General features: G+C 43.4%; 1 protein-coding gene across 2 annotated transcripts in view; it reads left to right on the top strand.

Moving 5' to 3' along the window:
- Positions 1–26,746, top strand: part of Meis1 (Meis homeobox 1) — a 140,892-nt gene that overhangs the window by 63,755 nt on the left and 50,391 nt on the right. For both annotated transcript variants that reach the window (XM_057772308.1, XM_057772309.1), the window contains exon 8: positions 15,052–15,197. In XM_057772308.1, the coding sequence (XP_057628291.1) occupies positions 15,052–15,197 (146 nt within the window). The remainder of the gene's footprint in view (positions 1–15,051; positions 15,198–26,746) is intronic.

Genomic DNA, 26,746 nt, shown 5'->3' on the forward strand with positions numbered 1-26,746 from the left:
TCCTTGCCTAGAAAATCAGATAAGATTCAGGGGAAGTTTGCTAAACGGTGACAGCCTGTAGCTATGAATGGGGTGGGGGTGGGGAGTGGGGAAGGGCCACTGACTTCCCTGGAGAACTGTTAGAGGTCAGGGAAAGGCCAGGTTGGACCTTATCTCCTCACAGGAGGTTAAAAGGGCAGGGTGGTTCTGGTTCTGGTGTGATTACGGGGTTAGGCTGGTGTCAGACCTGAGTTCAAATCTACAAAGATCTGTGTTTTCTTATCTGCAGCAGCCTGTTTCCAGGAGACAGCTCAGAAAAGCACACCTTAAGGTGTCTGGTCTCTCAGCAGCCAGAGTCTACCGTAAATGGGCTACTTCTGGCAGCTACTAAGAAATGTTGAAAAAGCCATAATAAATCGAATTTGACTTTGTGTTTGTCTTTGGTATTGGTTTGGGGGAGATATTTTCCTATGTTGCTCATGCTGGCTTCAAACTCAAGGGCTTCTCTTGCCTTCAGGATCTATATACCACATGCCCAACTTGAAGATTTTTTTTAAGATAGGCAAAAATGAGTGCTTTCTTTGCTTCTTACCGTGAACAAGTGGATTTTAACTTTAAAGTTTTCACAAGTTTGATTTTATCTAAGATCCTTACCATATTTAGTCAGTGTTCTGTGACCATTTGCTTTAAGCCTGTCTGCCATTCTGACTACACTTTTTCTGCAGGATACACTTTGCTGCTGATGAATTTTTTCCATGACCCCAGGTGTATAAAGTAGATCTACTAACTAAAATTTACTGGTAATAAATCACATAAGAAATTTGTTCCAAAGCGGTTCTTTGGTATAACATATAATTTTACCATTTTGTTAAAGATGAAAGCGAATTTGCATAGTCGTAAGATGGATGGTCTGGGGGTGGGGCTCAGTGGAAGGATGATTACCCAGAATGCTCTGATTCTAGGTTTAACCTTCAATTCCACACTTGCACACACATGACCTGGATGTGCTCAGTAACTTTACATAAAGAATTCAGTTGTGGCTGAGTATCTGATGCTTCAGGGAGCAGGATCTTCAGCAACTTTCAGGGTTGATTGATATTTCATGCTTTATAATCGCCAATGCTTACAAGGCTGTTTTACATGAATATATAGCATAGAATGGCAGAAGTATGTTTAGGGCCGTTTCAAAAATACCCCTATTGTTGGAAATAATGTTGTAAACTTACAGCACAGTTTAGACATCTTTAGTTTTATATTTATGTTTTGTTTTGGTGTGTGTGTAGGTCAAATGACAACTTTCTTGAGTTGGTCCTCTCCTTCCACTACCTGGCTTTCGGAGATGGTGCTCAGGTCATCAGTCTTGGCATTAAGTGCCCTTACCCACTGAGCCATCTGGCAGGTCTTTATTTGTTTATTTATTTTTTTAAAATGAAAATCAAGTTATCAACCCCAGCAACAATTTTTAAAATGAAATATAATGCAATCCAGAGATTTACTAATCTGATGCATGCACAGGGGTGATGGTACGGGACATAGTTGCATCTTGTTTCCCAAAACTGAACTGAGGTTTCTATAGGAGCAGAACCCTTCATGTGCGGTTTTCACCAGTGATCTCGAGTCTGAACGGAGTGCTTGAGGCCTCGCTCTTTGGGAGTTTTCATTCTACCAAGCGTGCTTGTCAGGTGTTCAGAGCAGGGTCACAGCGAAGTTACACGGCACAGCACAGCCGAGTGCCCCCAGAAACACCTGAGATTTATTTCACCTTGAGCTTGAATACATTTTTGATGATTTTGTGTTCCGAAATTTTTTACCGTCAACAATTTTTTTGGTTTGTTTTTTTACAAACCCTACATTCGGTCACATGATCTCCTGGGGTCATGACCCGCATTTGAGAAGCTATGATCCAGATGAAGATGAAAAGCTATTTCCCTAGAGCGTATCTCATTTTTCTGTCTCAAAGACAGAGCTTTGTCCATGTTAGTAAAACACCAACAACAACCCTCTGTCACGAACACCAGGGTAATGTACGGGGTCACCTGGTTTGCGAGGGAACGAAGGCGTCTGTCATGACTCTTTTCGTATGTGGTTTCACGTTCAATCGCTTCAGTTATCCATACCCAATAAAAATAAGTGGAAAGTTCCAGAAACAAGCAGCTCATAATTCTCGAGTGAACTTTATTGCAGTCTACTCTTTATAGCTGTTTAATTTCATGGTTAGTCATTGCTATTCTCCTCTGCTGCCTTCTTCGTTATCATGTATGTATAGGAGAAGTGCGACGTACAGAGGGTTCGGTAGTTCTGGGCTCCTGGCAGCTACTGGGATGTGAAAGGAGCCTGTGTAGGTTAGGGAATACTGACCTAGGAAAAGCTGCTCCTCATCTCTGGCCCCAGCAGCTGTCTGCTTTTTTTGATGGGCTGTTCTAGGCAGCATGGCTACTCATTTTTCTCTGAAGCACACTTTCTTACAAAGCCGGCTTCAAGGTTCCTTAAGAAAAGGGGCGTGGGGGGGGGAGTGGGGAAAGGAAAAAGAAAAAAAAAAAGAAAGAAAAGGAAGCATTGATAAGAGAGTGGTGTAGATATCGGGGAGAGATTTGGCCCCTAGGAATGTAAATGGGTAGGGAAAGACAACAAAAATAACTCTAAAGTTCTAGAAGGAGGATTTAGATTGGTATCCTCTACTTCAGGAACGTCCCCAATAGGAAAATGGAGATGCTCTGGCTCAATGAGCGAGGCCAACACTGCCAGGTGACGTGGTGAACATTTTTTTGAGAATGTTTTCTTCCCATGTGCCCAGCAAAGTCTAAGATGCAAATACCACCGTCGTGTTCACTGTTCACTTAGGGATAGAAGACAGGCTTGGGGCAGGTGCTAAGTGAGAAAGATTGGGCCCTATCTGATCCCTCATCATCTGACTTTGATATCTGCAAAGTAGGAGTGAGATAAGGTACAAGGCAGAAGACCCTAAGGGCCCTGTCAGTCAGCCTCAGTGATCACTGACCCAGGTGAGGCCCAGCAGGCACAGGGAGGGGTGTGCTTCCTTACAGGAAGCGGCCAGATCCAGTTCCCATGTTTCTCTTGACGGAGGTAGGCACGTCACCCAACACATTCCTGGCTGTGTTTGTCCAGAGGGAACGATCCTCTGTAATCTCATCGGGAGACTCACACCCATGGACAGGCAGGGCAGCTCTGGTTCCCTGGGTGACATAAGGACCTCACTGAATCCCCGTCCGTAGCTAGCAAGATCACAGGCACCTATGTGCACAAGAAAGAGGAAGTGGCTGCATTATCTAGAAGGCTCATTTTATCCTTACTGTGTCCTGTCCACCAACGTCAAGTTGCCAGTGTGCACAGGGTGCTTATTTTGAAAGGCAAGCACTTGTTCCTAATTATCTGAGTCACTAGGATGAGTGGCACTACAAGTCCACAAAAGAACTAGAGCCTCCTTAATCAAAAGGAAACACGCTTAGGTACAATAATAGATGCACGCTGGGAACTCTCTGCTTCTGAAAACGGTTGACCCTTTTAGGTGGTGGCTTCACAATAAGAGAGTCTTCAGGTTTTTGTCTTCGCACTTAGCCTTCTCAGTCATTTCTTCTTCTTCTTCTTCTTCAATTATATTTAACACACTTAATATCTCCTAGTTTTTCTTAACATACCCACCACTTCCTATTTCAGAGTTTTGCTCCCACTCACTTTGTAAAACATTTTGTCTGGACAGGGAGGCATCTCTTTTCTCCCTATCCATTCTGGGCATTTCCTCTTCCCCCTGCTTCTTGCCCTGGAGTTACTTGGGTGCTCTCATTTTCCGGGCTCTGTCTTCAGATGTCTGTGGCCCTACTCCACACCCCATGCTGGCATCTTCCCTCAGACCTCCTGACCACTCAGAAGAGAATGAAGAGGTGTCAGGGAGGAAGGGGAAACACACCCAGGAGGGTCTCAGGACCGATGGCCAGGAAGCTAGGGAGTCAGAGAGTGGAGCTGCCACGCATTAGGCACCATGCTACGCGGGTTAGGGAGGGCAGACATGTGAAAAACTTCTACAAAAACCGTGTATGTCATCCTGGCTTCTCTCTGTCACTCAAGAGTGACGGGGTCTGCACGAGCAGAAATCTTCCGTTGAAAATGTTGCAGCTTCTAGAGATGTTTTTGGTGAAAATATTTTAAGACTGTAATACATTCTGTCATATGTGACTATAGCAAATATTTTAATATGATTTGAAGTTGGTAGACGCATGAGTTATGGTTCCGTGGTGTGTGTTTCTTTTTTTATGAAGCCCCTGAAGAATGTAGAGGGCTATTTTTCACTATGCTGACGTTCCCTCGTGTAACTGCTTCTTGAGTTCCTATTTATTTTTTTAGTCTCTTTATCATGCTGTAGTTCTACAAAGCTTTCAGCCTGCAAACTGTGAGGCAGGAACCCAGAGGAGAAAGCTTTTAAGAACCCTCCCTACTGGGAGCATAGCTCCTCTGGTCCTGAACTTTGCCACAATGTATGGTTCTAACCTAGTGCTACTCAGACTTAGTTATGTAAAAGTCATTAGTGTTGAGTTCCTGCTCCATCCTTCAGTGTTGGTCTACTTGTTCCGGTGCTGAGTACGGAATGGGTCTTGTGAAATTGCCGTCTTATCATTCTGTAGGCAGTCAAGGTGGAAAAGCTTTGCTTCAAATAGACCTTGGAAACTGGCTTTTAGTCCACTTTTCGAGGGTATTCTATATACCGTAGATAAACAGGTTCTATCTATGAAAGGTGTGTATACACACATGCACACACAAACAAACACATACACACAAATGCACACATTACTGATAACCACTAAATAAGTGTGTGTGCGTGCACACATGTGTGCCCATTGCTTGTCTGTCTATAAGAGTCCACATTTGGGAATAGTTTCCCTTTTAAAAATCTATTGTCATGTCTGCATAGAGCCTTCTAGACATTAACACATGCTTTACACACTTCTTGGGGAAACAGTTCCAAGAAGTGGTGTGCATTGCTAAGCACTCTTTACACAAGCACCAAGGCCTTGGTTCTCAGTGGATGATGCAGAACACATTTTGCATGACTTTTCTTTCATATATGCAAGCATGTTCAATTGGGGTCTTCCCATTTTGTTCTAGGGTTGGAGTCAATATATAAATTTCAGTCATACCTTGTAGCACGCTCTCATCTGCAAGTGTCCAAAGTTCTATTAAGAAGTTTGACAGCTTTTGTAAGAATTTTCCATGGTGTTTCGTTGTTTAAAAAATGCTGAACAGATAAAAATATGAGTAAGGTATTTTTTCTGTTCATCATTGCTGCCTGTCCTGTGAATAAGCAACTAATTTGCGGTTGTCCCCCTAAGGGATAGTAAAATCAAAAAGGCATATTAGATTGCTAAAAAAAAAAAATAACATTCTTGTCTCAAAAGAACCAATTACAATGATTCAAGTGGATGGGGGAAGCATTGAAAACGTACTTGCTTTCTTAGTTTATGTAGCGTCTGTCCATAGTACTTTATTTTAGTGACCATCAACTCATATAAGTGGATTATATTGTGACCCAGTCCTGAGTATCTGCTAAGCACAGTTTTGAGCAACTTCAGTGGCCAGTCTTCTGCAGAGACTCTGCCGTCTTCACTCTGTCCCATCAGATGCACTTTGAGGTTTTGGAACGTTTGTGTGTCTGTGTGTTTCACAGAAATTCCTAAATGTTACCGTTCGGTATCTTAGCTATGCGGTTGGTTTCCTTCCACATTTCTCACGCCATTACATTTTATATATTATTTGTGTTGACAGTGGAGACGCATGAAGTGGTAGATGCTTAATTGAATGTGTTATTTATGCCAAAGAAGTAACTCCAAATTTATTTCAGCGTGCTGGCAATCCCCAACATACAAACGCCCAGATTACGACTGACTGACCTACATATACACACGGATGTTCTCTGACTCAGATTTTCACTGTATTGCATACACAGGATCACTCACAGTGATAGCATGTCAAAAAAAAACAAAAAACCTTGGCAGGTTCAGAAACACAGTTCTCTAAATATGGTCAGGATGAAGGCAGTAAATTGGGAGCATGTGTATGGGGTGCGGCGATGATGAGATCTGATGGTCAGTTTTGAAATGCACTGGGCTCTGTTTTAAAAATTATATAGACTGACTTTGCGAAGCCATATTTTCCAATGCAAACGATGGGATTTAAAACCCTTCCTTACTTTAGCCGAAACTCTACCTTTTAAGGAGTTAGAGTGACTTGTGCAGACACATCTTATTTTATTTATTTTTGGCCTTTGAGAGGAGAGCTCTCACAGGCCAGACCACCCTAGATGTAGTTGAGGACGTCCTTGAACCTCTGGCCCATTGCCTCCACCTTCCAAGGGCAGGGATCACTGGTCTGCGCTCCCACTCCAGCTTCAGCCCTTCCTTTAAAGTCTATGATACTTGTAGGAACTTGATAATGGCATCAGAGATTCCCTTCCCATCTGACTTGAACTCCCCCAGGCTTTCCACTGACCATCTGGCTTGGCTCCACAAGGAGGTGAGGCTGAGCATTTGGGCTGACGGGAGGAGAAGAAGGCAAACTCAGAGCCGGGCAGGTGTAAGTAGAAGGAGGAGAGTCCTCCTCAGCTGCTGGAGCACTTCGGAGTTCCAGGGAGGGGCCGGACAGTGAGAGAGACACACGGAAAATGAGAGGCTAAGGACAATTGTCATGTTCAGCTCTTGCCAGTTTATAGAAACGTAAAGGAAATGGACTTCCTCCTCAGGCTGGCACTTGCCTTCCTGTGCCCAGGACTCCCAGGCCACTGGGCATTTACCTGACTTAATGCATTGAATTGCCTTTGCTGAGCTGACCTCGGATCTTAGCAATGGTCCTAACTCCCATCTCTGTGGATGTATGTTCCAGATATCGCACAGGTCTAGTTATCAATTCCTGATAGTATGTCAGGTGTCTAAGTCAGGTTCTGTCTGAATGGGTTTATTGTGTCCCCGTCCCTTAGTCTTCCTCTTGATGTTCAAGGCGTTACTGCTCCATTTCCTAGTGTTTGTGTATGTGCATTCACACATGCCACAGCATGCATGCGGAGGTCAGAGGGCAACCTGGAGGAATCTGTGCTGTTGACAGTGGGATTTCTAGGCTTGGCAGCTGGTGCATTTACTCACTGAACCATCTCCCCAACCCCACCCTGTATTCTTCAACCTTAGTTTGGACGAGGAGACTATGTGAGATTGACTAGAAAGGGACCGGAAGTGAAGCTTTGTTTGATGACAATTGTGTGATATTCTAGCACACAGCAGAGAGGGCTTTGACAACTCCACGGACATACCCTGGCAGGTCAGGATTCCCAGAGCCCTGGGGACCCACAAGGCTATACCTCCCATTCCTCCAATTGTCCAGTGTTATTGGTTCCACTGTCCCAGTGAGTTTTATGGCTGGGTTGTGCTGCCCGAGGCCTCCGGGTCTGCTCTTCCTGTTCTATGGCCTGGAATGTTGTCTTCTGCCCTCCCCGCTTGCTTGTCTCTACTGTAGCAGCTCCCCCCAGGCTAGGTCAGTTCTCACTTCACACACTCTCGGATTTTTCTTGCTTGCTGACTAAGTCCATGAGATGGCAACTATATGTTTATCATTGTGACTATGTTGTTTAGCTTCTGGGCCCCCCAACTGGAATGCATAATGGAAACCAAAACTCTTTCTGATGCTGTTCACGGTTTGTACTCCATTTCAAGGACTAACCGTGCTTGCTTCTGCTTAGCTCCTGAGATGGGGTGAGCTGGGGCTTCTTCAGAGTGGACTGCACTCTGCAGAGGTCTTGTTTACCATCTGTGCTCAGCACAGACATGGCACTTGGGCCAAAGTGCGAACACGGTGCCCTTTCGTTATACGCGGCGAGTAGTAAGAGCTGCAGAATGATGGGTCCGTACGGGCTGAGACGAGGAAGGGAGACGGTAGTCGTAGAAGACCATGATAGAATTTGGCTCAGAGTTAGCAGGTGTCCACGACTAACTCCTTATCATGGCTTTCACAAGAATCATCTCAGACTTTTCAGGAAAGTTGCAGTTTGGCAGAACCTGCTTTGTTTCGTTGTTTCCTCTTGGTCTACTGGGAATCACTTTAAACTAAGAACAAGGAAACATTAATCACTTGAGTCTGAGCGGAATTATAGAAGGGAAGACCAGAAATTAACAGAATCCTAATTAATATTAAACACACATTGATTTTGATCATTATCTGTAATATTTTGATTTGTTTCTATTTAAAACATAAACTGGGCATGTTAATACAGAATTTTAATGCAAGCTCTTGGAAGGCAGAGGCAGGAGGATCTCTGTAAGTCTGAGGCCAGCATGATCTAAATAGCAAGTTCCAGGAGAGTCAGGACTACATAGAAAGACTTTATTTCAAAACAAAACAAAACATAACAACAAAAGTACTAAGACTTAGGCCTTGGGATATGCTTTTATATATCTGCTGAAAATTCTTCCCACTGTTACCTAAAATGGAATCTTCGACGTGCCATCTCTCCCAGAGACCCCGAGTCCTCCGACAACTCATGCTGTGGCAGGGGTATGGAATGCTAGGGGAACAACGAGGCAATTTCTTGGAAAAGCTAGGAAAATCCAAAGTCATGAGGATTTTAGATTTATAACGGATATTTAAAATCTGAGTCTGGAGTCTACGACCAGGACCAAATTGTATGCTGAAGGCAATTGAATTTCTTTGCTACAGAAAAAGTAGGAAATGAATAAAGAAGAGACTATCTGTATTTCATTAGGCAAATAAAGAGGAAACAAACAGCCTTTGCTTTATCTTTTAATGCTGCACTCAGGAAAACTGTCCCAACCACAGAATCCTTTAGTTAGGTAAGAAGACATTGTAAGTAAGAATTACGGGAAGCGCCCAACTCTTTCTGAAGGGCCATGGCAAGCATTCTCAAGCATTCTGACGTGGTGGCTGGGAGGCTGTTCTTGGCCCACGATGAACTTTAGTGTCTGAAACACTCTGTAATCCTGGAGAAAGCATATCTCTTGTGATTTCTACGTTATCAGATTTCATGAGTAAGGATTTCCCAAGACTTTTACTCACCTGTCATGAAAAGAAATGTAACAGGTATAAATCAGAGTCTTGCTTTTTCTGCACAGTGGGAACATTCTGTTCACCATTCACTAAAGCACATTGTTCCCTTTACACTGGGATGACACCAGGATAGGAACAGACACGAGTATGACTGGACCCCTGCTGTAGTGAAGTCAAGAACTCATGTCTAAATGTCGGTGGTCTTAGGGGAGTATGATGTATTGGGTGGTTGAGGGGGCAGTACAGGTGTGACGAAAAATAGAAACACCCAGTGCTGGGGGAAAGGGACAATGGGTCAATAAGTCAGTCAGAGTCCAGGAAATGTTTTGTGTAGGAGATAGTAGTAGGACATGGCCTTAAAGGTCACCGAGACGCTTGGCACGGTGCTGGAGGAAGGAAGAGAAGCCTACTTCAGGGAAACAACTGGCCCAGGAAACCATAAAGACGTGAGCACTTCAGGATGTAGGGAGCTTCCCACAGGCTGAGGACCAGCTTGTGGGTGTCTGAGCACCACGAATCTTAGCAAAATCCTTGCTGAAAACCCACTTGGGAAAGAGGCTGTGGAAGTCCTTCCGTGCCAAGCTAAAAGTGATGACTTCCATCCTAAGGGCAAAGGGTACCGTGGAAGTGCGGGGAGCACCAGGGTGCTATGCTTAGGTGTGTGCTTCCGAAATGTGATTCTGGCAGCTCTAGTGCTCTGGAAATGAAGACAGAACAACTCCGGGAGATCCGTGGAGTAGTCTAGCTAATTTCTGAGGAAGAAATGTTTATAACTCTTGCCATTTATTCTCTTAACATAACATAGAGGCCCGATTCTACCTGACTTTTGGGAAACTGGACACCCCAGGATCTAGAGTCGTGGTTTTGGGGTGAGATTTTACATTTTCTAACACTCCTGGGCACCAGGCACACTTGACCACTGCAAAGAAACCTAACCTTTCCATATTGACGAGGCACTGGCCCTGGTGACAAAGAAGCTGGATTCACCCTGCTGAGGGGGACCTTATTTTTTCCTTTGCAGTTACTGTGAAAGATTCAAGAGGAGAAGGGAGCCCTAATGTCCTGCTCTTTCTGTCCACTGTGACAGCATATGACAAAGATCCTTTCTGCAAAAAGATTTAGCCATCTTCAGCTCGTTTTGAAATGACGGTTTAGACCATTTTCCGGCCCAAATAGGATTTTGCCAAGGTTGAAAGTGACAATTACCAGTGACGTTGGTTATTGAATCTAGGTACATCTGAGGACGAGACACTGCTGTTCCTAAAAACTGCAGGAGAAGAAAAGTAAAGAAATGGGATCTGACCCTGAACTATTGGCTCTGCACACAAGATTGCAAGTGAAAATATTCTGGCATCTAGGATTGTCTGCTCACTTCCACAAAACAAGGGGTCCCAACCTTACATTTCCATGTACCCTATAGTTGAAAGTTCACTTCCTTAGTTAGGAGTTTTGCCTCTATCACACACGACCTATGGCACACAACCACTTTATTTTTACCTGATGGCCCCCTAACAGGCGGATTCCTATCAGTTATGATGTAAATCTTAGGTTCTTTTAGGGTTCTGTTTTTTCCTCCCACTCAGTAGTTTTTGTGGAATGGTAGCCCTGGGAGGAAAGGGGGGGATAGTTAAAAAAAATGGGAGCAGAGCTTAGACCTGTCTGTAGAGGAATTCCCCGCTGACCTGGCCACTCTGACCTATTGAATGGTCCGAATACAATAAATATCTCTTTATCCTGCTTTGAAAGGCAGGAGATAGAAGAGTCTAAATGCCCAGGCATGCTGAAATAGGCGACTTGGGATGTTCGAGTTGAGTGTGTTTGAAATCCGAGCTTCCTGGCAGCCTGGGAATTGCCACAGGTCACCTGCCTTGCTCCACAGGGATAGGCCCAGGTCTCCCCAGAGATTGTCCACAGCAGAATTGTAGTACAAATTCCTTTCTTTGTCGGTTGGCCTCTTCCACTAGACCATGGCCTATAAAATTTTTGTAAAAACAATCCTTAAATATTATTTGAAAGGGCAAATGGCCCACGCTGAAAGGTTTGACAGTTTGACATATAGTGCGTGGTTTTGATAGCTCAGGAACTGCAAAGTGTGGCCAAGAGTCTCCCCCTGCTTGTTAGAAGCCTGATGTTGGTGGACTAATATCTCTTTGCTGGGCAGAGTTCTTTCGCTTCCTGCAATCCGACAGGCAATGAGTCTGCTTCAGTGATCTTCAATCCTTTTAGACTAATTTGTGAGGGAGCAGGAAAAAAAAAAACTAGCACCTTACAATGCGGCGTCCAGAAGCTCAGAGCCAGGTACGGCCAATTAATCACAGCAAGGCGGAATCCTCTAGAGTCTTCTGCTAGCAGCAGAGCCTCTGCCCAGAGAGTCACATAGGTGAGGGAAGGAAAGGAATGTGAGTTCTCCCCGGAACCTGGGAATTTGCAGGGAGTGGATTTCTGCATTAGAATATTGCATACGTGCAGCAGCAGCAGGGTGCATGCAGACAGCCATTGCTGCCTCTGCATAGCCAAAGGCCATTTTCAGGAGCCTCTGGCCCCTCAGTCACTGGCCTACTAGTTAATTGCCACACGGACTTCATGACACATGGGCAGATAATATGACATTTTCGGTTTCTGTCACTAGCAAACGCCACGACGTTGCTTGCACTAGTTGCTAAGAAGCTGTCAGAAACCATTAGCAGTTGGCTAAAGTCGCCCCGTGGCATTTCCTCCTAGAATCAGCAAAACGAGCATAAATCACCCACTGGAGCCCACTGCTACCCTAATGAGGCCGTAAGCTTGTTTATGGAGTCGCATCATTTTTATGATTATTTCCACCTTTTCAGTTTGCCTTCATTTGGCGGCAGGAGAAGTCAGCAGCGGGGATGAAGTCACCGCTGACATTTTACAAATGGCTTCAGAGCTGCTGCCTGCTGCCGTGTGGTCGACTGTGGTCCTCCAAGTTTGCGTAGTGATCTTAAAAATAAAAAAAAAGGAAATAAATCCTCCCGAGACCACATCGAGGTGACTGTATCAAATTGCGAAGTGAATTGAAATGCTAAAGGTACAATTGACCATTTAGACTCTCCTCCGAGGTCGAGACGCTGCGAGATCAATTTTCAATTTTAGAAAGTGGAAGAGGTTAAACAATTTATTAAAATCTATGAAAGTGTTTGCTTTTAGAATACTCTGCTTTATTATGCTCGTCTCAGCCCCCATCTTCTCTATTTCCCTAACCGTGTTGGGAAGGAGCAAGGTTTATTGTTTTAGGCTTTCGGAACATGCACCAGTATTTACACTGGATTGAAAGCATTTGCTTCCAATGAAAATCTTGTCTTAGATTACAACGCAGCAGTGTAATTTCCCTCCCAGATGGGAGTAAAGTAGCTGTATTTGCCTAAAAACAGTAGGAAGAACAAACTGTGCATTAAGCCGGGGCTGTTTTTGGCTTGAGCTAATGATGTAACAGAAACCTTTTTATTCAGGAGAGGTCACTGCCAGGGACTGAAGGGGTGATCTGGCTCCTGCCTGAAAGCCTTCTCCATTCTATCTACATAAGTCTTCACTTAAAAAATTCTGTTCCTAATGCTTCTGCTTTCATACAGCAGAAATAAACAGGAAGGTTCTGGGGAGTGTTACACGTGGAATGCAGAAAGCCGCCCTCTCCTAATGGAGTATATAATTCAGGTGCCCTCAAGGCACACTTTCAGGAATTCTTTTGCCCGAGGTAATGGGAAGCTAAGGCTGCTTTAAGGCCTTGATTATCTATTAATGCACAAAGCTGGAAAAAAAGTCATCTCCACTGGATTATGGTAGATATTTCCATAAATTATCAATGAATTCTCTCCTAGGCAGGCACTAGACATTGTTTGCTAAATTAATCTGAAGGGGTTTGAGATGGATAAAAAGGCGATTTTTGTGAAGGTGGAAACCTATCATGGAGAGGTGGGGAAAGCAGTATTGTTACGTTAGAAGCTTTTCATTTTTAATCACCCATCGGGTCCTGTGTTTCTTTCTCCGCCACCCTCTGCCTATCGAAAGTGGATTAGCTATTGCAAATGTAAATGCTGTGGAGTTGTTTTCTTTTCTCATGTTTCTTTAATGAATTGTTATTTTATGTGGTGAATTGCTTCTCTGTAGAAGAGCTTCTTTAAATACTGGACTTTCAAAGAATCCATTGGGCAAACCCAAGGGGATTTCTCATAAAACACTTGGCTACACAAATAAAGAGAGCGCAGCATTGACTTAGGTGTGTGGGTGTCTGGGTTCACCAGGGACCCCAGCATTAGCACATGCAGCCATGTGACCTTGAAGCACAGGACTTTCCTCATTAGTTGGGTGGACTGATGGCTTTGGAGTTGGGCATCTTCGTGATCTTTTCTAAGGAGAACCCATTCTATGAGCCTGGGCAACTTTCACAACTTTATATAGATGTTAAATGCACTAGAATGATGAATTTTTATAAGAGTTTATGTTACAAAGAGCTCTTCCACAGCTCATAGTGTGGCGTAGCTCTACGAAAAGTCAAAATGTTGGAATCCATCTGCTCCTCACTGGATGGAGTTTATCTCAGGACACATCGTGGCACCTAAAAAACTCTGGGGGTGGGTCACTTTCCAGATGCTACTAGAGTGAGGAGCGGGTTTCCTGAAAGAACAGTTAAGAAAAATTGAAGATATTTGCAATGTAACTGCCATAGGTGAAGAGAATAAGTGAGACCGAGCGAGAGATTTCTTGCTGCACTGAGGATCTAGAGTAGAGACAAGAAACGGAGGAGGTGAAACCGGGGAAGAAAATCTGATGTGCGTTCCAGCAGGCAGTCACCAGGCAACCTGTATTACCAAAGTGTCAAGTTGTTTGGGCCATAGGTTCCCAGTGACTTATTTGATGGGATGAGTGTGCCCTGGGGTTTAGTTGTTACTGTCTGATCTCTGTAGTTCTTCATTCTGGGTCCAGATCAATCTGTCCATTTCCAAAAGTCCTTTTCTAAGACTCACAGAGAGGCCTTTGGGCCTTCGGTAAGAAAATGGCGTGTCAAGGCATGGCTGCTGATCAGTGTATTGGGTTTAGTCCATTCTTGTTTGTCCTTTGACTTTGGATGGAAAGATCAAAAACAGGTATTTCTAATTGAGATTTGGTGACTTACTTTGGTTCCTGTGATTTACATGGGTAACACGTTTTTCCCCCTCATGTTGTCAAATATGGCGTTATGAAAGGAAGGCTGTGTTATTGTTTTATTGAGTACAGAGCTGAACTAGTTCCTAAAATAAACAATTCAAGTGTTTATAACAAAACCGGTAGGAAAACAGGATCTGTTAAGAGTATGTTACCAGGTGATGTCTCAGTGTGCAATACTTTAGGAAGAGATTTTAGAAACTGCCCAGATTATTAGTACAATGCAATTCTAGCATTCCTTTATGTTATTTCAGTCGTAATTACTTTTTAATTAAAAAGATATGCCAGGGGTTTCCCCTTACTCAACTTGATGCTCTCGCTACACTAAGAAAGATTATGTCACCTTAGAAGCATTCCATGGCAAATTGCTCATGTGATGGATTGCCTGCCTCTCCCTATCCTTCTCCAACCAATCTCGAGATAGATCACCTGTGGCTGTAGTTGCTGGATTAGCTGCATCTTCTCACCAGTTGACGTCAGTGACTTTATATGGAGTTCAAATCCCCAGGCAGAGATCCCCAGTAACAGTGCTACCACATGGAACTCCCCAGTAGAGGTGTTACTTATATTGCAATAATTGCCATAGCAACAAGCCACTCAAGAGATGGATAGTTCCCCCCATTCCTCTTGCGTTTAGCACTGATCTTTGGAAGGCATTTTGCTTTTTTTTAGGCATGATGATTTTTTTGAGCTGAGACCTTGTTCTTTCTCTTTGTCTTGGAATAAAATTAAAGTACCAAAGAAACTACTAATCATTTAACTGCTCTTTTGGTTTTGTTTGTATCCAAAGGCATTCTATTTGAATAAAGTATGTTAAGGTAGCATCAGTCAAAATTTGATTCACTATGTTTACAGGTGATGGCTTGGACAACAGTGTAGCTTCCCCCAGCACAGGTGACGATGATGACCCTGATAAGGACAAAAAGCGTCACAAAAAGCGTGGCATCTTTCCCAAAGTAGCCACCAATATCATGAGGGCGTGGCTGTTCCAGCATCTAACAGTAAGTGGACTCTAAATGACGTATGTAAACTAACTATGGACAATGAACCAGTTTTGATAGAGAAAAACGAGCCCCCTGGACTTCACACATCACTGTGGTCCCAGTTTTTAACAAAGGGCTGGCACTTCTTTCCTAGACTCAGACCCTAAATCAGGAGCTTCATTTGAAGCTCACGATTATAATTTTGCTAATTACCCTAAGTTATAAGGCTTGGGAATCCATGGGTACTTGTGATTTTTAAGTGTGTATTTTAATGACTATGCTTTTCAAAGTGACTGGGAGGTACTTAGAGCTAGTAACTAAGCTTTCGAAGAAGAGAGTAGAACCCACCCCCCATCGATGATATCTGCCATGAGTGCTTTAATGGACCTTTGTAATGAATGGTCTGAAAAATTGTCGACTATATTTTGATGACAAGATGATCATGTAATTTGCTGTACAGCGGCCTGAATGGACTCTTCCATTACGACAGTGCTGAGAGTCAGAGCCCCCAGTGAAAGTTGTCCCTGCATTTAGAACTGTAAAGGAAAACAGCAATATACAGCCAACTCTTCCTGTGCAATCCCCCGGGACTGTTCAAGCAGAGTAGCAGTTTATATTGTCTGTGTGAGTACTGCTATTTCCACTGCGGGAATTCTGGAGATGTGAGAAACTGGAGACTCGGGGCTTTATGCCAACAGGGGATTTGTTTGGTTTGGTTATTGTTCTGAATGAATTTTATGCTCAAAATATTTATAATCACAATATTTTGGTGGATATTTTGTAAGTGTATGTGAGTTTCATGGCATTTAAGAGAGAAGCCAAAACTGAAAATTTATGGATGAAATAATATTCTGAAGATGAGTAAAATTGTTGACCAGGACATTTTCACTATTATGAATGAATATGGACAGGCTAAAATAGGGCTGCATACATGAATGGAGGTTAAAAACTTTGTGATTTTGGCTTCAATAGTCCCACTGTTTTAGACTTAGGTTACATTTCTCAAAGGCCTTTTCCTCTAAGTGTGAAAGCCCAGGGCCCAGCAAGCCTCACTGCCTGGCCCATTTTTCAAGCCAGGTTCCTCCTGAGTCGTTCTGGTCTAACGGGACATACTCAGTGGTTTCTGAAGGCAACATTAATTCTGCTGTTCTCCATAGGGGTTGTGCCTTCAGTACACTTAAGGATATAAGTTAATCCATATTTTTCAGTGCTGGTGAATGGAATCAGAGCTGAGATCAGTAGCAACAACTTAAAACAATAATTTTCTCTTCTTTCATCGGAATCTCCCATGGTTCCAAACACAGTCTAGATAGTGCTGAACATTCTAAGTAGAGTTCACGAGATGTTTAGCACTGAAGGCTACTGGTTTTAGACTCCATGATTTTGTCAACCTATTGGATTTCCTTGAAATCTGACCCTGGTTTCGTTACTTACCCAAAAATTCATTGCACGTAGGTAAATGTTTTGGGATCTGCCTTGTGTAGCTTACCAACCGATGATTATCAACCACTGCTGAGTCAGAGAGGGGAGGATTGTGGTGTCCAGGGCCTATGACAGAAGCTCCATTTAGAGAAGAGGTGACAACCGGTCAAGGTGCTCATGCAGGGATGCTGGGAATTCATCCCGAGGGCCATCCTGCTGACCTGCTCTAGAGTGCAATCAGGATGGCCCCAAACTTGCAGTCAAACTGCTGCTATTTCCTACCTTAACAGGGAAAAGAATACATGTCTTCAGCCTGAGCAGAGCTAAGGGGAGACTTGACATGGAGATGTCCCTGAATAAAATATAATCAAATATTGGTTCAGACAGAATCAGGAGAGACAGGGCCGAGCTATGTGGCTCAAGTCCTAGTTCTCCCAGGTTGTACCCTTGTGAAGGACCTTGTAGAGAGCTATACTGTCTAAAAGAAATAAAAGTCAAACAGACACCAAGTCCTTCCCAATGGCATGATTTTACCTAAACCACAATGCTTATGTGAGCCGTGAGTTAACGGGACAGTTGTGATGGCCATTATTCACGAACTGTGTGGTTTCTGGAGGCCTGGCTAGTTGCCCTCAGTCACTGGCCTGGGTCACTTCCCTGGAAGGGAAGTCCGCCCTCCAGGCTTCTTGGGCTTTCTATGAATGTCTGTGGAAGTTGTACTGCAGTTTCTCCTGGGGACTTCCACACCCTGGCCCTCTCCAGTGCCCTCTGCTCATATGGAAATACCGACAATCATAACAATTTCCCCAAAGCTGGTGGCTCTGTTGACATTATCTGAGAGCAAAGCTAAGGATTTCCCGCCCTTTCCTTCTCCAGTGAGCGACCTCCCACAGCCCCTGTAATGGAAAGAACAAATGGGTTTCCATTTTGAAGAGATGCTCCCCTCTCCTTTGTTTTGTTACTCTTACCTAAGGAACGTCTAGGAAACTTAAGCCGAGTAGGTCAAGAGCTTATTCCAGTAAATTCTATGAGGAAAAAAAAAGTCCTTGCTATATGTTAATACTGAGCCTATGGTAACTTTCCTTTCAGAGAAGTAGGTCTTTGGGGACATTTTCTTAGGAAAACTGTCACAAATTGTAAACCATCCTATTATTTCTATGTGATTAATGTAATCTTTCTGAAAACTCCATTTGGAAATCTTGCTTTACATAAAAGAGCGATTGAAAATCTAATTAAAAATGGAAATGACCATTTACTAGCAAATTATAAGGGAAATTTTCTTAAATACCGAAAGTCATGTTCTAAAACCTGGAAAACCTTGTAGAATATAAGTTGCTAGGCTTTCTCCCCCACTCTTTGACAATAAATGGACTGATCCTTCTATTGAGCTTATTCCATTTAAAAGTTGAAAAGGCTTTCAAGCATTTGTGTGTCAAAGGCATCGAAAAGGCTTTGCACCCTGCTGCCGAGGAAGGAAACCGCCTTGGTATTTAGTTAGCCACAGGTAGTTTTAAGCAGCAGCTCATGTTACTAGTCCAGAGGAGCTTATGGTTGATGCTTGGACTCATGGACTTTAGTTGTCCAAGCTGCACATTCTTATGTAGAGTAGAAAGAATAGAGAAGGAGACAAGTCTAAAGTGTGGGTGATCACGGAGTGAGCAGACAACCCCCACCCCGAGCTGAGACTTCCTGAACGTTGGTCAATGTCGCTAAGTAGGGAAAGTCTCTCAAGAGAAACGATTCCCTGTGTGAGGAAAGGATGAGTGACATGTGTAGATAGTAAGAGAGAAGAGGAAAGGAAATAGAAGCATTTATCCATGGAGATGCTTGCATTTGCCTGAAGACAAACCATTGAGCACAATTGCAAACTACTTAATATCATCACGGGTCAGAATCAGTTTGGGACTTAAATCACTTCAAGGTATTTTCCCCTCTCCTGGGCGTTATCCCCACAATGAACAGTCTACTGTGTCTTAAGACTTCCACTGGATGTGTTTTGCATTCCACAATTTTTTCCCACTACATTGGGTTATAGAGATATTATGTTTCTGGAATAAAGAAAAGTCCTAAATGCAATGATTTTGATTAAGACCAAGAGTCTTTTTTCTTCTTTTGTTTCCCTATCTGATCATATTGCATTTAAAAATGTAATCTAGATAGAAAAGTGGTTAGTGAGGGTCTTATTTAGAATGTGAAATGACTGTATTTTCCTGCTTCGAGCCTCTGTGTGTCCCAGGCATTCTGAACTTTGCGGGGACTGGAGATCTTTGAGATACAGACTCAGGTGGAGAAAGCATCCAAAGGCCAATATTTGGCTTGAACTGGCAGCCAGTCTTTCCAACTCACAGTCCTTGAACTGATACGAGGATCCCCCCAGGTGAAGCCTTACAGATGCTGTTTCAGAGTAAAAAAAAAAACCATATTTTTTATGTGTGTTTGCTTCTCTCATTTCTTTATTTCTCTGTGTAAACATCTAGCCTAGAAAATGTTTTCATATGTGTGTGACCAAATTCACGCCTCAATTTCTGGTATGAGGCTGTCCTCTCCTGTGGATACAGCCAGTGTGAGGGCTTGTAGCATCTTCCAGGTGGAGAACGGTGTTTCCATAGAAACACTATTAGATGAAAAGTGCCCTGCGGGTCCGCCACTCTACGCGTGGAGCAAATGGAATCGGACTGGGAATTGATTGCTCTAGAAGAGACAGCTGTTGCCCATTGGTTCTGATCTTGGTAACAAGATCCGTTGGAGGATCTCGATGCCATAGTCTTGCTAACAGTCCTGGAAGAGTCGCTCTCTATAACTGCAATTAATTCGTGCAGTGGGAAAGTTCTAATTGCTGTCCCTGTGGCTCATTTGGTTGACCAAGGTAAGAGAGGGAGGGCCCAGTAGGCAGGCCGGTCTCCACACAGAGAGCTATGGGTGGCCTTTTCCTTTCTCCTCACATTTTTATTTCTTAGTAGTGACTATTCTGAGCTTCCTTTACCAGATCTGAAAGAGCTTGGGCAGTTTTTAGAAGACAGAGAGGCAGGTCATCTAGATTTGAGAAAGCTTGCTTAAGACATCAGTCAGGGTAATAAACACAAAGTCCTGCAGCAAGGTGGTCGAAACCAAACTAAGACCACTTTCTTTCTTACGTGCCTGGCTCAAGGAAGTGGTTTGTAGTTATAGCAGTTAGATAGAATGTGTACATGCGTGGGTATGTGTGTATGCTCATGTTCTTTTCTCTCTCTCTCTCTGTCTCTCTCTCTCTGTCTCTGTCTCTGTCTCTCTCTCTCTCTGTGTCTGTCTGTCTGTCTGTGGTGCTGGGGGTGTACCCAAGACTTTGCCTTGGGCTAAGGTAGCCCCCTACTATTGAGTCATATCTGTAGGCCAGAATTTTGATTTTCTTTTTACAACTTGCAGCAATCCTCCTGCCTTAGCCTCTCATGTGCTAGGATTACAAATATGAACCATTACATATTATTGGCAGATATTTACTTGTTATACTTAAACACTAGCAGGGAGGAGTGAGGGGTTTCTCCTTTCATATGTCCATGGACCACATTTTAAACAAAGTCTTTTCAACACAGAAGATCATCTCTGTGGTCATTCCTTTTTCCCTTGGTCTTGCCCTTCCTCTGACCAGAGCTGGGTTCTGTTGGCACTAACTCTGACTCAGCCAGAAAAGCTCATTCTGAAGCTCAAGACATGGCTGCTGCTCTGAGGGCTTCATATTCCACTTCTGATTACATAAGAACCCTGACTGCTTCTCCTCCAAGTGGGAATCATCAGTCTCTGGAGGAAAGTGTAATGGATTATTTAATTATTGGAGGAATAGGAATGCCCTAATTATTCTGCAGTAGGCATCATACAAACTCTGTTCAGCCGTCAAGATAGAATGAGAAGCTAACAGATTCTTTTTTCTTAGGTAGTTATTGAAATCCTAATGGATGGGTGATGGATTTTCTTAGGTCAGGTAAACTGAAAAGGCTACAGCTGGACTTCGTCACCCAGAAGAATTGGAGTTAATACTAATGATCACTGCGAATTAGAAGATCAAAGGGGAAGCAAAGTCCCGTCTTCAAATTCTTGCCCCAGAGGCCATTAGTGACCTGGCAGAGCCCTCTCCCAGCCTCGCTCCACCTCTCCCATTGCCTGTTCTTTCTTGCCCACTCCTCGCCGTGCCCCTTTGACCTGGGGTAATTACGGTTGGTTGATGAGGAGACGGAACAGGGAAAACAATCAAAAGTGAAAACAAAAGTACAGCTTCACCACAGGTACGCAGGTGCCCTGCGCTCACTTCCTGCTGCCATGGGGACATTCGCTGTCAGGAGGTTCCCTGATTTCCCCAATGTTTGGTCCCTTCTCTGTGGGACTTTTTGTAGTGTCTAGCTGGCAACATTTCTAAAATTCCCTTTTATTTCCAAAGCTAGGAAAGAAATACATCATCTTTGGTTTCTTGGCAAACACTTTTTCTTCCTGGAGTTCAGGAATTAGACCTAGGGCCTGCATGTGTTTGGTAAAGGCACCTACCACTGAGCCACGCTCCTGGCCCCTCTGATGTACTCTTAATTGGGGCTAATTAGATAAAGATTTAGTTTAAATCAAATGTCCACGTGAGCTCACGTTGGTAGGCTGCTGGTGGCTATGCACATGATTGAACTCCAAGCATCCTTCAGACTTCAAAGCCCATGGCAGCAGCATGGCCGCCTCTTATACCAGTTAATGACGATATATTTTCTAAAATATCAAACCTGGTCAATGAATATTCATGCAACTGCTCCTTCTCAATTTATTTTTTAGAGAAATTAAATTAAAATTGGGATACCACATGTCCATGTGTGAGTCTATCTTTTTTCCCCCTAAACTAACTCAACCTCGTCTTTAGGGATTCTGTTTTATATAAACTGGACTCATTACTTTCTCAGGGTCTAGAGTCCTAAGAGCCAGAAATGGTTGCAGAACCCATTATTGAAGGACTTCAGTGTTCCACAGGCAGGCCTGGATTACCAGAGAGTGTGGGCTGTCCTGGGCTACATGGAGACTCTATTAAAAAAAATATGACCAACCAGTCAACCAACCAACAAACCAGACAAAAAAGATAATACTCCCTTGGAATCACTTTGCCCAAACGAATGGAGGTTCAACTAAAGGAAATATTGGCTGGTTTTATTTCAGAAAGGAAACTCTTGCTCTGCTTTGCTTTAGATTGGTTTGGGTTGTTTGGAGAAAAGAAGAACTATATGTCCCAGAATGAGAAAGCTACCTTCGACATAAGTGGAAACTCGTTCTTCATCACTCAGTCTTTCTAACTAAAGCGTGACCATGACTGTATGTACATGTTTATTTTCATAATACAGTCGTGCGTGGATTTTTCTGCAGGACACAATTTCAAACCCATGCCATACTACCAGTCATGAAGAAAAGCGACCCATTTTGCTTCTCTGAGTCTCCCAAATAATCATCTCCAGTTGCCTAATTTTTCCATCTCTGTTTAAGTCAACTCATTCACATTTTTGCCGTGAGTAAATACCACAACCATAGAGCAGCTTGGCGAGGAGAAGGTTTAGTTCAACAACAGGTTCTTCAGAGAGGGCAGTCGGGGCAGGAACTCAAGGCAGGAACCAGGAAGCAGGAACTGAAGCAGAGGCCACGGAGGAGTGCTGCCTTTCAGCTTGTTTCTGGGTTTACGTTTAGTTACTTTTCTAACACAGCTCAGGCCTACCTGTGTAAGGATGGTACCACCTACCGTCGGCTGGCCCATCCTCCGTTAATTAGCAACCAAGGAAACATCTGCAGACCTGTCTACAGGTCAACCTGATGGAGGCTGTCCTGCAGCGGAAACTTCCTCCGTGCAGATGTATGAAGTTGGCATCCATTGTTAGCCATCACACAGCCCGTGCCAGCATTCAACCAAATTGTGGAAACCAATTGGTTTCCCTCTTGCTTGTGACCCAAGCTTACTTGAGTTATCCCGAATGACTTGAGGTTGCAAACTTTATTTTACTAATGCTCCTATTCAGTAATGTAATGGTTGTTTTGCTTTCGGTCAAAACGATTGCTTCTGATCCAGGCATCTCAGAGTGCAGAGGCTCAGGCCTGGTCTCACGTGTCAAGCACACGGTAGAGCCAGAGATGGTGGCTCATACCTGCAGTTCCAGTAGCTAGAGGCTGAGGCAGGAGGATAGAGGATTTGAGGCTGTCCAGAATGAGCTGCACAGCTGGACCAGCTCTCAAGAACGTTACCTCCTGGGGAAGGAGCTCAGTGGAAAGGAATTTGCTGAGTGTAGATAAGGATTCAGGTTCAATCCACAGTTCTTCTAAAACATGAAGCCAAAAATCCAAACAATAGCAGACGCTCCCCTACTCCCTAACTCCTACCAGAACCTCAAATCAACACCCAGCCAAACAAGGAAAGAATTTTGAAGAACTCTGATGGGATACTCAGACTCCTTTTTTTTTTTTTTAAAGTGCTCTTTTTTTTTTTTTTAAGATTTTATTTATTTATTATGTATACAATATTCTGCCTGCATGTATGCCTGCAGGCCAGAAGAGGACATCAGATTTCATTATACATGGTTGCAAGCCACCATGTGGTGCTGGGAATTGAACTCAGAACCTCTGGAAGAGCAGCCAGTGCTTTTAAGCACTGGGCCATCTCTCCAGTCCCTCAGACTCCTTTCTTGTAGACCAGTGGAGAACCTCTGGGGACTGAAGGGGTTATGCCATGAAACCTTCTGACATTTTAAAGCCTCTTCGGCCCTTGCTTTCTGGAGGTTTAACTACATGCCTTCATTCAGCAATGACTGCCCAGTGGCCATGACTTCCAATATGAAATATATTATCTAAAGAAAAGTCTTCCGGTAACTTGGTGTGCACAAAGGTTAACACCCTAGGTTAGTTAACAGTTAAATGAGATGCAAATGACCTGTTTTTATATTAACTGAAGTATTGTTAATAGAGAGTTTGGCTAACTACTTGGATGTGAATGTCTCAGCATTACCTCTTCAGGAAAAAAGGGAGTGAGGTAGTGAGGTGATATAGCCCCACTTAACCCTTGCTGGGATCTGCTGTTAGGTCTTTGTATCTTAGAGGTCAGCTGTTATTTTATTGTTCCTGGAGCCCCTGAACCACCCAAGAGCTTTCATTGTCCTAGGATAAAAATGGCCCTGAGAATTTGGTGTCTTAGGAAGTTCTGGAGGAACCCTGAGGTTGGAAAGGTCATCAGTTCATGTAAACACTCATTCTAAAAAAAAAAAAAAAAAAAATCACAAAACCTATCCGGGCCAGCTTGCAAAAGTTCAGGAATAATTCTTAAATTCCAAATGTGAGAGGGGAGGAACTTCACAAAAATGATTTCACAAAAAAAGTAGGAAGAAAGATAGAAAGAAAGAGAAGACTGTCGCTTCCCTTCATGGTGTTGCTTTATTGATTATTTTGGCATTGGGTCGCTGTGTCTTTTAAGCAGCTGAAAAAAGTGATTGATCCTGGTCTGTATAAATTCTAATACCTATCTCTGTGGGGGCTGTGTAAGGGAACGTTTGTCCACGCGCACTGGACTCTGGGGCAGTGTGTGAGATGACAGGATGATTTTTCTCAGGTCAGGAGCTGAGCACTCACTAAGCTCGGGTCAGGATCTCCTGACTTGAGTTTCCGTGTATTTCCACTGAGCTACCTCTCAAACACGAGCCAAAGCAAATGGCACTGTTGCATTGTGGGAGTTCAAAGGTATAAGTATAACCTCATCTCATACCTAGCTAATTAGTATATTTTTATGTAAAAATATAAGTCAGGGATTTCGGCATAAGATTTACTAGGTGTCCTGTGGTGCTTCCCAAGACTACGGGTGGTGGGCGGTCCTTCCTTCCCTTCCTGGATTGTCTTCCTCCCGTATTTACTCCTATGAGGAGACAAGGCTACAGCTACTGATAGTTTATAGCAAGCTTCATAATTTATGGATTGTTATAATCTCAGATTTTAAACACAGTTTAACTGCTCATCTTTCCTTCTACCCATGTCTGAGGGTAGTTTGGGGGGGGCAAAGAATCCATTTTCCCTCATGCAAATCCTAACTAACCCTTTACCAGAGAATTCAGCTCCTTGAAGACTTTTCTTTTTTTCTTTTTCTTTTGCCTGACACGTGGTCAGGACGCCAAAGAGCTATGCCTTTAATTTGCTTTATGGAGAGCGAAGGCACTGCTTATGCAGCCCTGATTACTCTTGAACCTACAATCCAACTGTCGTTTCTCAGCAGAGAAGGCTGCTAAACCCTGGAGAATTAAGGCGCTGCTCTGGGGTATGACACCGAGGGCTGATCATTTTAAAGCTAGTAATAACCAGAATCCTCAAATTCTTATGAATAAAATGTAATTTTAGTAATGTTTCCATAAACAGTGGTAATGGTGGCATTTTAGTCGGCAGTGACATTAGTCACATTGAAATTGCACCGCATTGGCTTTTAAATTACTCCACCTGTCTGTATGAATAGAATGTTCAGTGTAAAAGCAGAGAGACAGCTGCCGTTAATGTCTCCTTCTCCCTGTGCAGATAATGCTGGCAAATCTACATGCATAAAGGACTGGTTTGTGATGGAAAACGGTACCTGACCTCGCTGGCTCTCAAGTCACAAAGCACTACCTTTAATTACCAGTGGCTGTGTTTAGTTGTTGATATAAAAATGTCAGCTTCCAGGAGCGTAACCTCAGGTTCACTCCCTCTAGTAATGTTGCTGGCTGTACGCTCTTTTCTTCCACCCACATCTGTCCTGCGATGAAGGAGCATTTATCTTGATGGGTTTCAGAAACATGCGCAGCACTCGCGCTTAAAAGAGAACCACCTAAGACAGCGTGGCCAACTTGATTGATAAACTTTGGTTTTGAGGATTTTTAAAGATTAGGGCAATCTGGGTCTGTCTTCCTAGCCAGAGTAGAAATGCGGCGGGCTGTTTATACCTTCAAGGGACGACAGCCATTCTACCACCAATGCACTCTCTCCTGACGATCAGGGCCAGGCATTTCACCTATCAGAAAGGGCAATGAAGAGACGGGCTGGAGATATCACGTTTTTTCCTAGGTGCCCATGTTTCTGCTGGTAGGTGATGGAGTTTCTTTTCTGGACCAGCCCATTTGTCCTCAGTCCTTTGGTGCATGGGAATAGTTCCACCGAGAGGAGACTGGGGTCGGCTCGCGTTGGCAGCCCCGGATTTGGTGAAACGGTAATAGGAGCTCTATGTGTCTGGCTCATTTGCAAGCTTTCTTTTCGACTTCTTTCATACAACTGGTGTTTCCGCGTTTAATTTAACAAGGAATGAGTAGTAAACGGGAGCCGCTGCCTGAGATCCCACTGTGAGCGTGTTTTGCACTTGGCTCCCTAGTGACAAGGCAATTTGTGAAATTATGTGATGGTGTAATTAGATGAAGCCAGGGCTCCTGATTGTTGCCATGCGTGTGCGGAGAGGGTTTGTTAAGGCGGGGGGGGGACAAAAAAAATAGATTATTACCCTGGCAAGTTGGCTCAAAGCTTCTTCATTTATTTGTAAACAGAATATTTAGTGACCGCATAGGAAGTAGCTGTAATCACCAGCTCATAAAGAAACCACAGCAGAGCCTTTGCAGCTTCACAGAGTGCTCATGTAAAATTTAAGCTGGGAGGCAGAATCCCTGTTAATGTAATTAGGATCTAATTTACCACCCTTTGCACACAGATGTAATAATGTCTAGATATTTATTCTATCTTTAAGCACGTTACATATACCTCAGTGCAGCCGTTACTGAGCAGAAACAGGTGTGCGCACTTTCCTAATTCATTTTTACACTGTAAACACATAGCAATCGAAGGGAAATATTTACCAAAAATGAGGGGAAGGAATGTCTGCAAATGAGGCAGTAATGGACAGTTGCCCTTTATGTACTGATGGATTTCTCAATGGTTAAGTAAATTAAAGCAAATGCTAGAAAAATCAATAGGCCAGCGTGGTCTTGGTTTTGCCTCATAGACTTCAGGACAGAATGACAGATGTGGTATCTATGACCCATTTAAGTATTAATGCTTGAAAAATTGCTTCTGCATGCAAGGCTGTAAGCTTAGAAACATTCTGTTCTATTAAATTACAGACAATAATATTTTTAAGTGTATGTGGAATTTATATGTTTCAGTTAGGCTGGTTT

This window comes from Chionomys nivalis, chromosome 6 (assembly GCF_950005125.1).
Source record: "Chionomys nivalis chromosome 6, mChiNiv1.1, whole genome shotgun sequence".
In the NCBI taxonomy this organism is placed as follows: Eukaryota; Metazoa; Chordata; class Mammalia; order Rodentia; family Cricetidae; genus Chionomys; species Chionomys nivalis.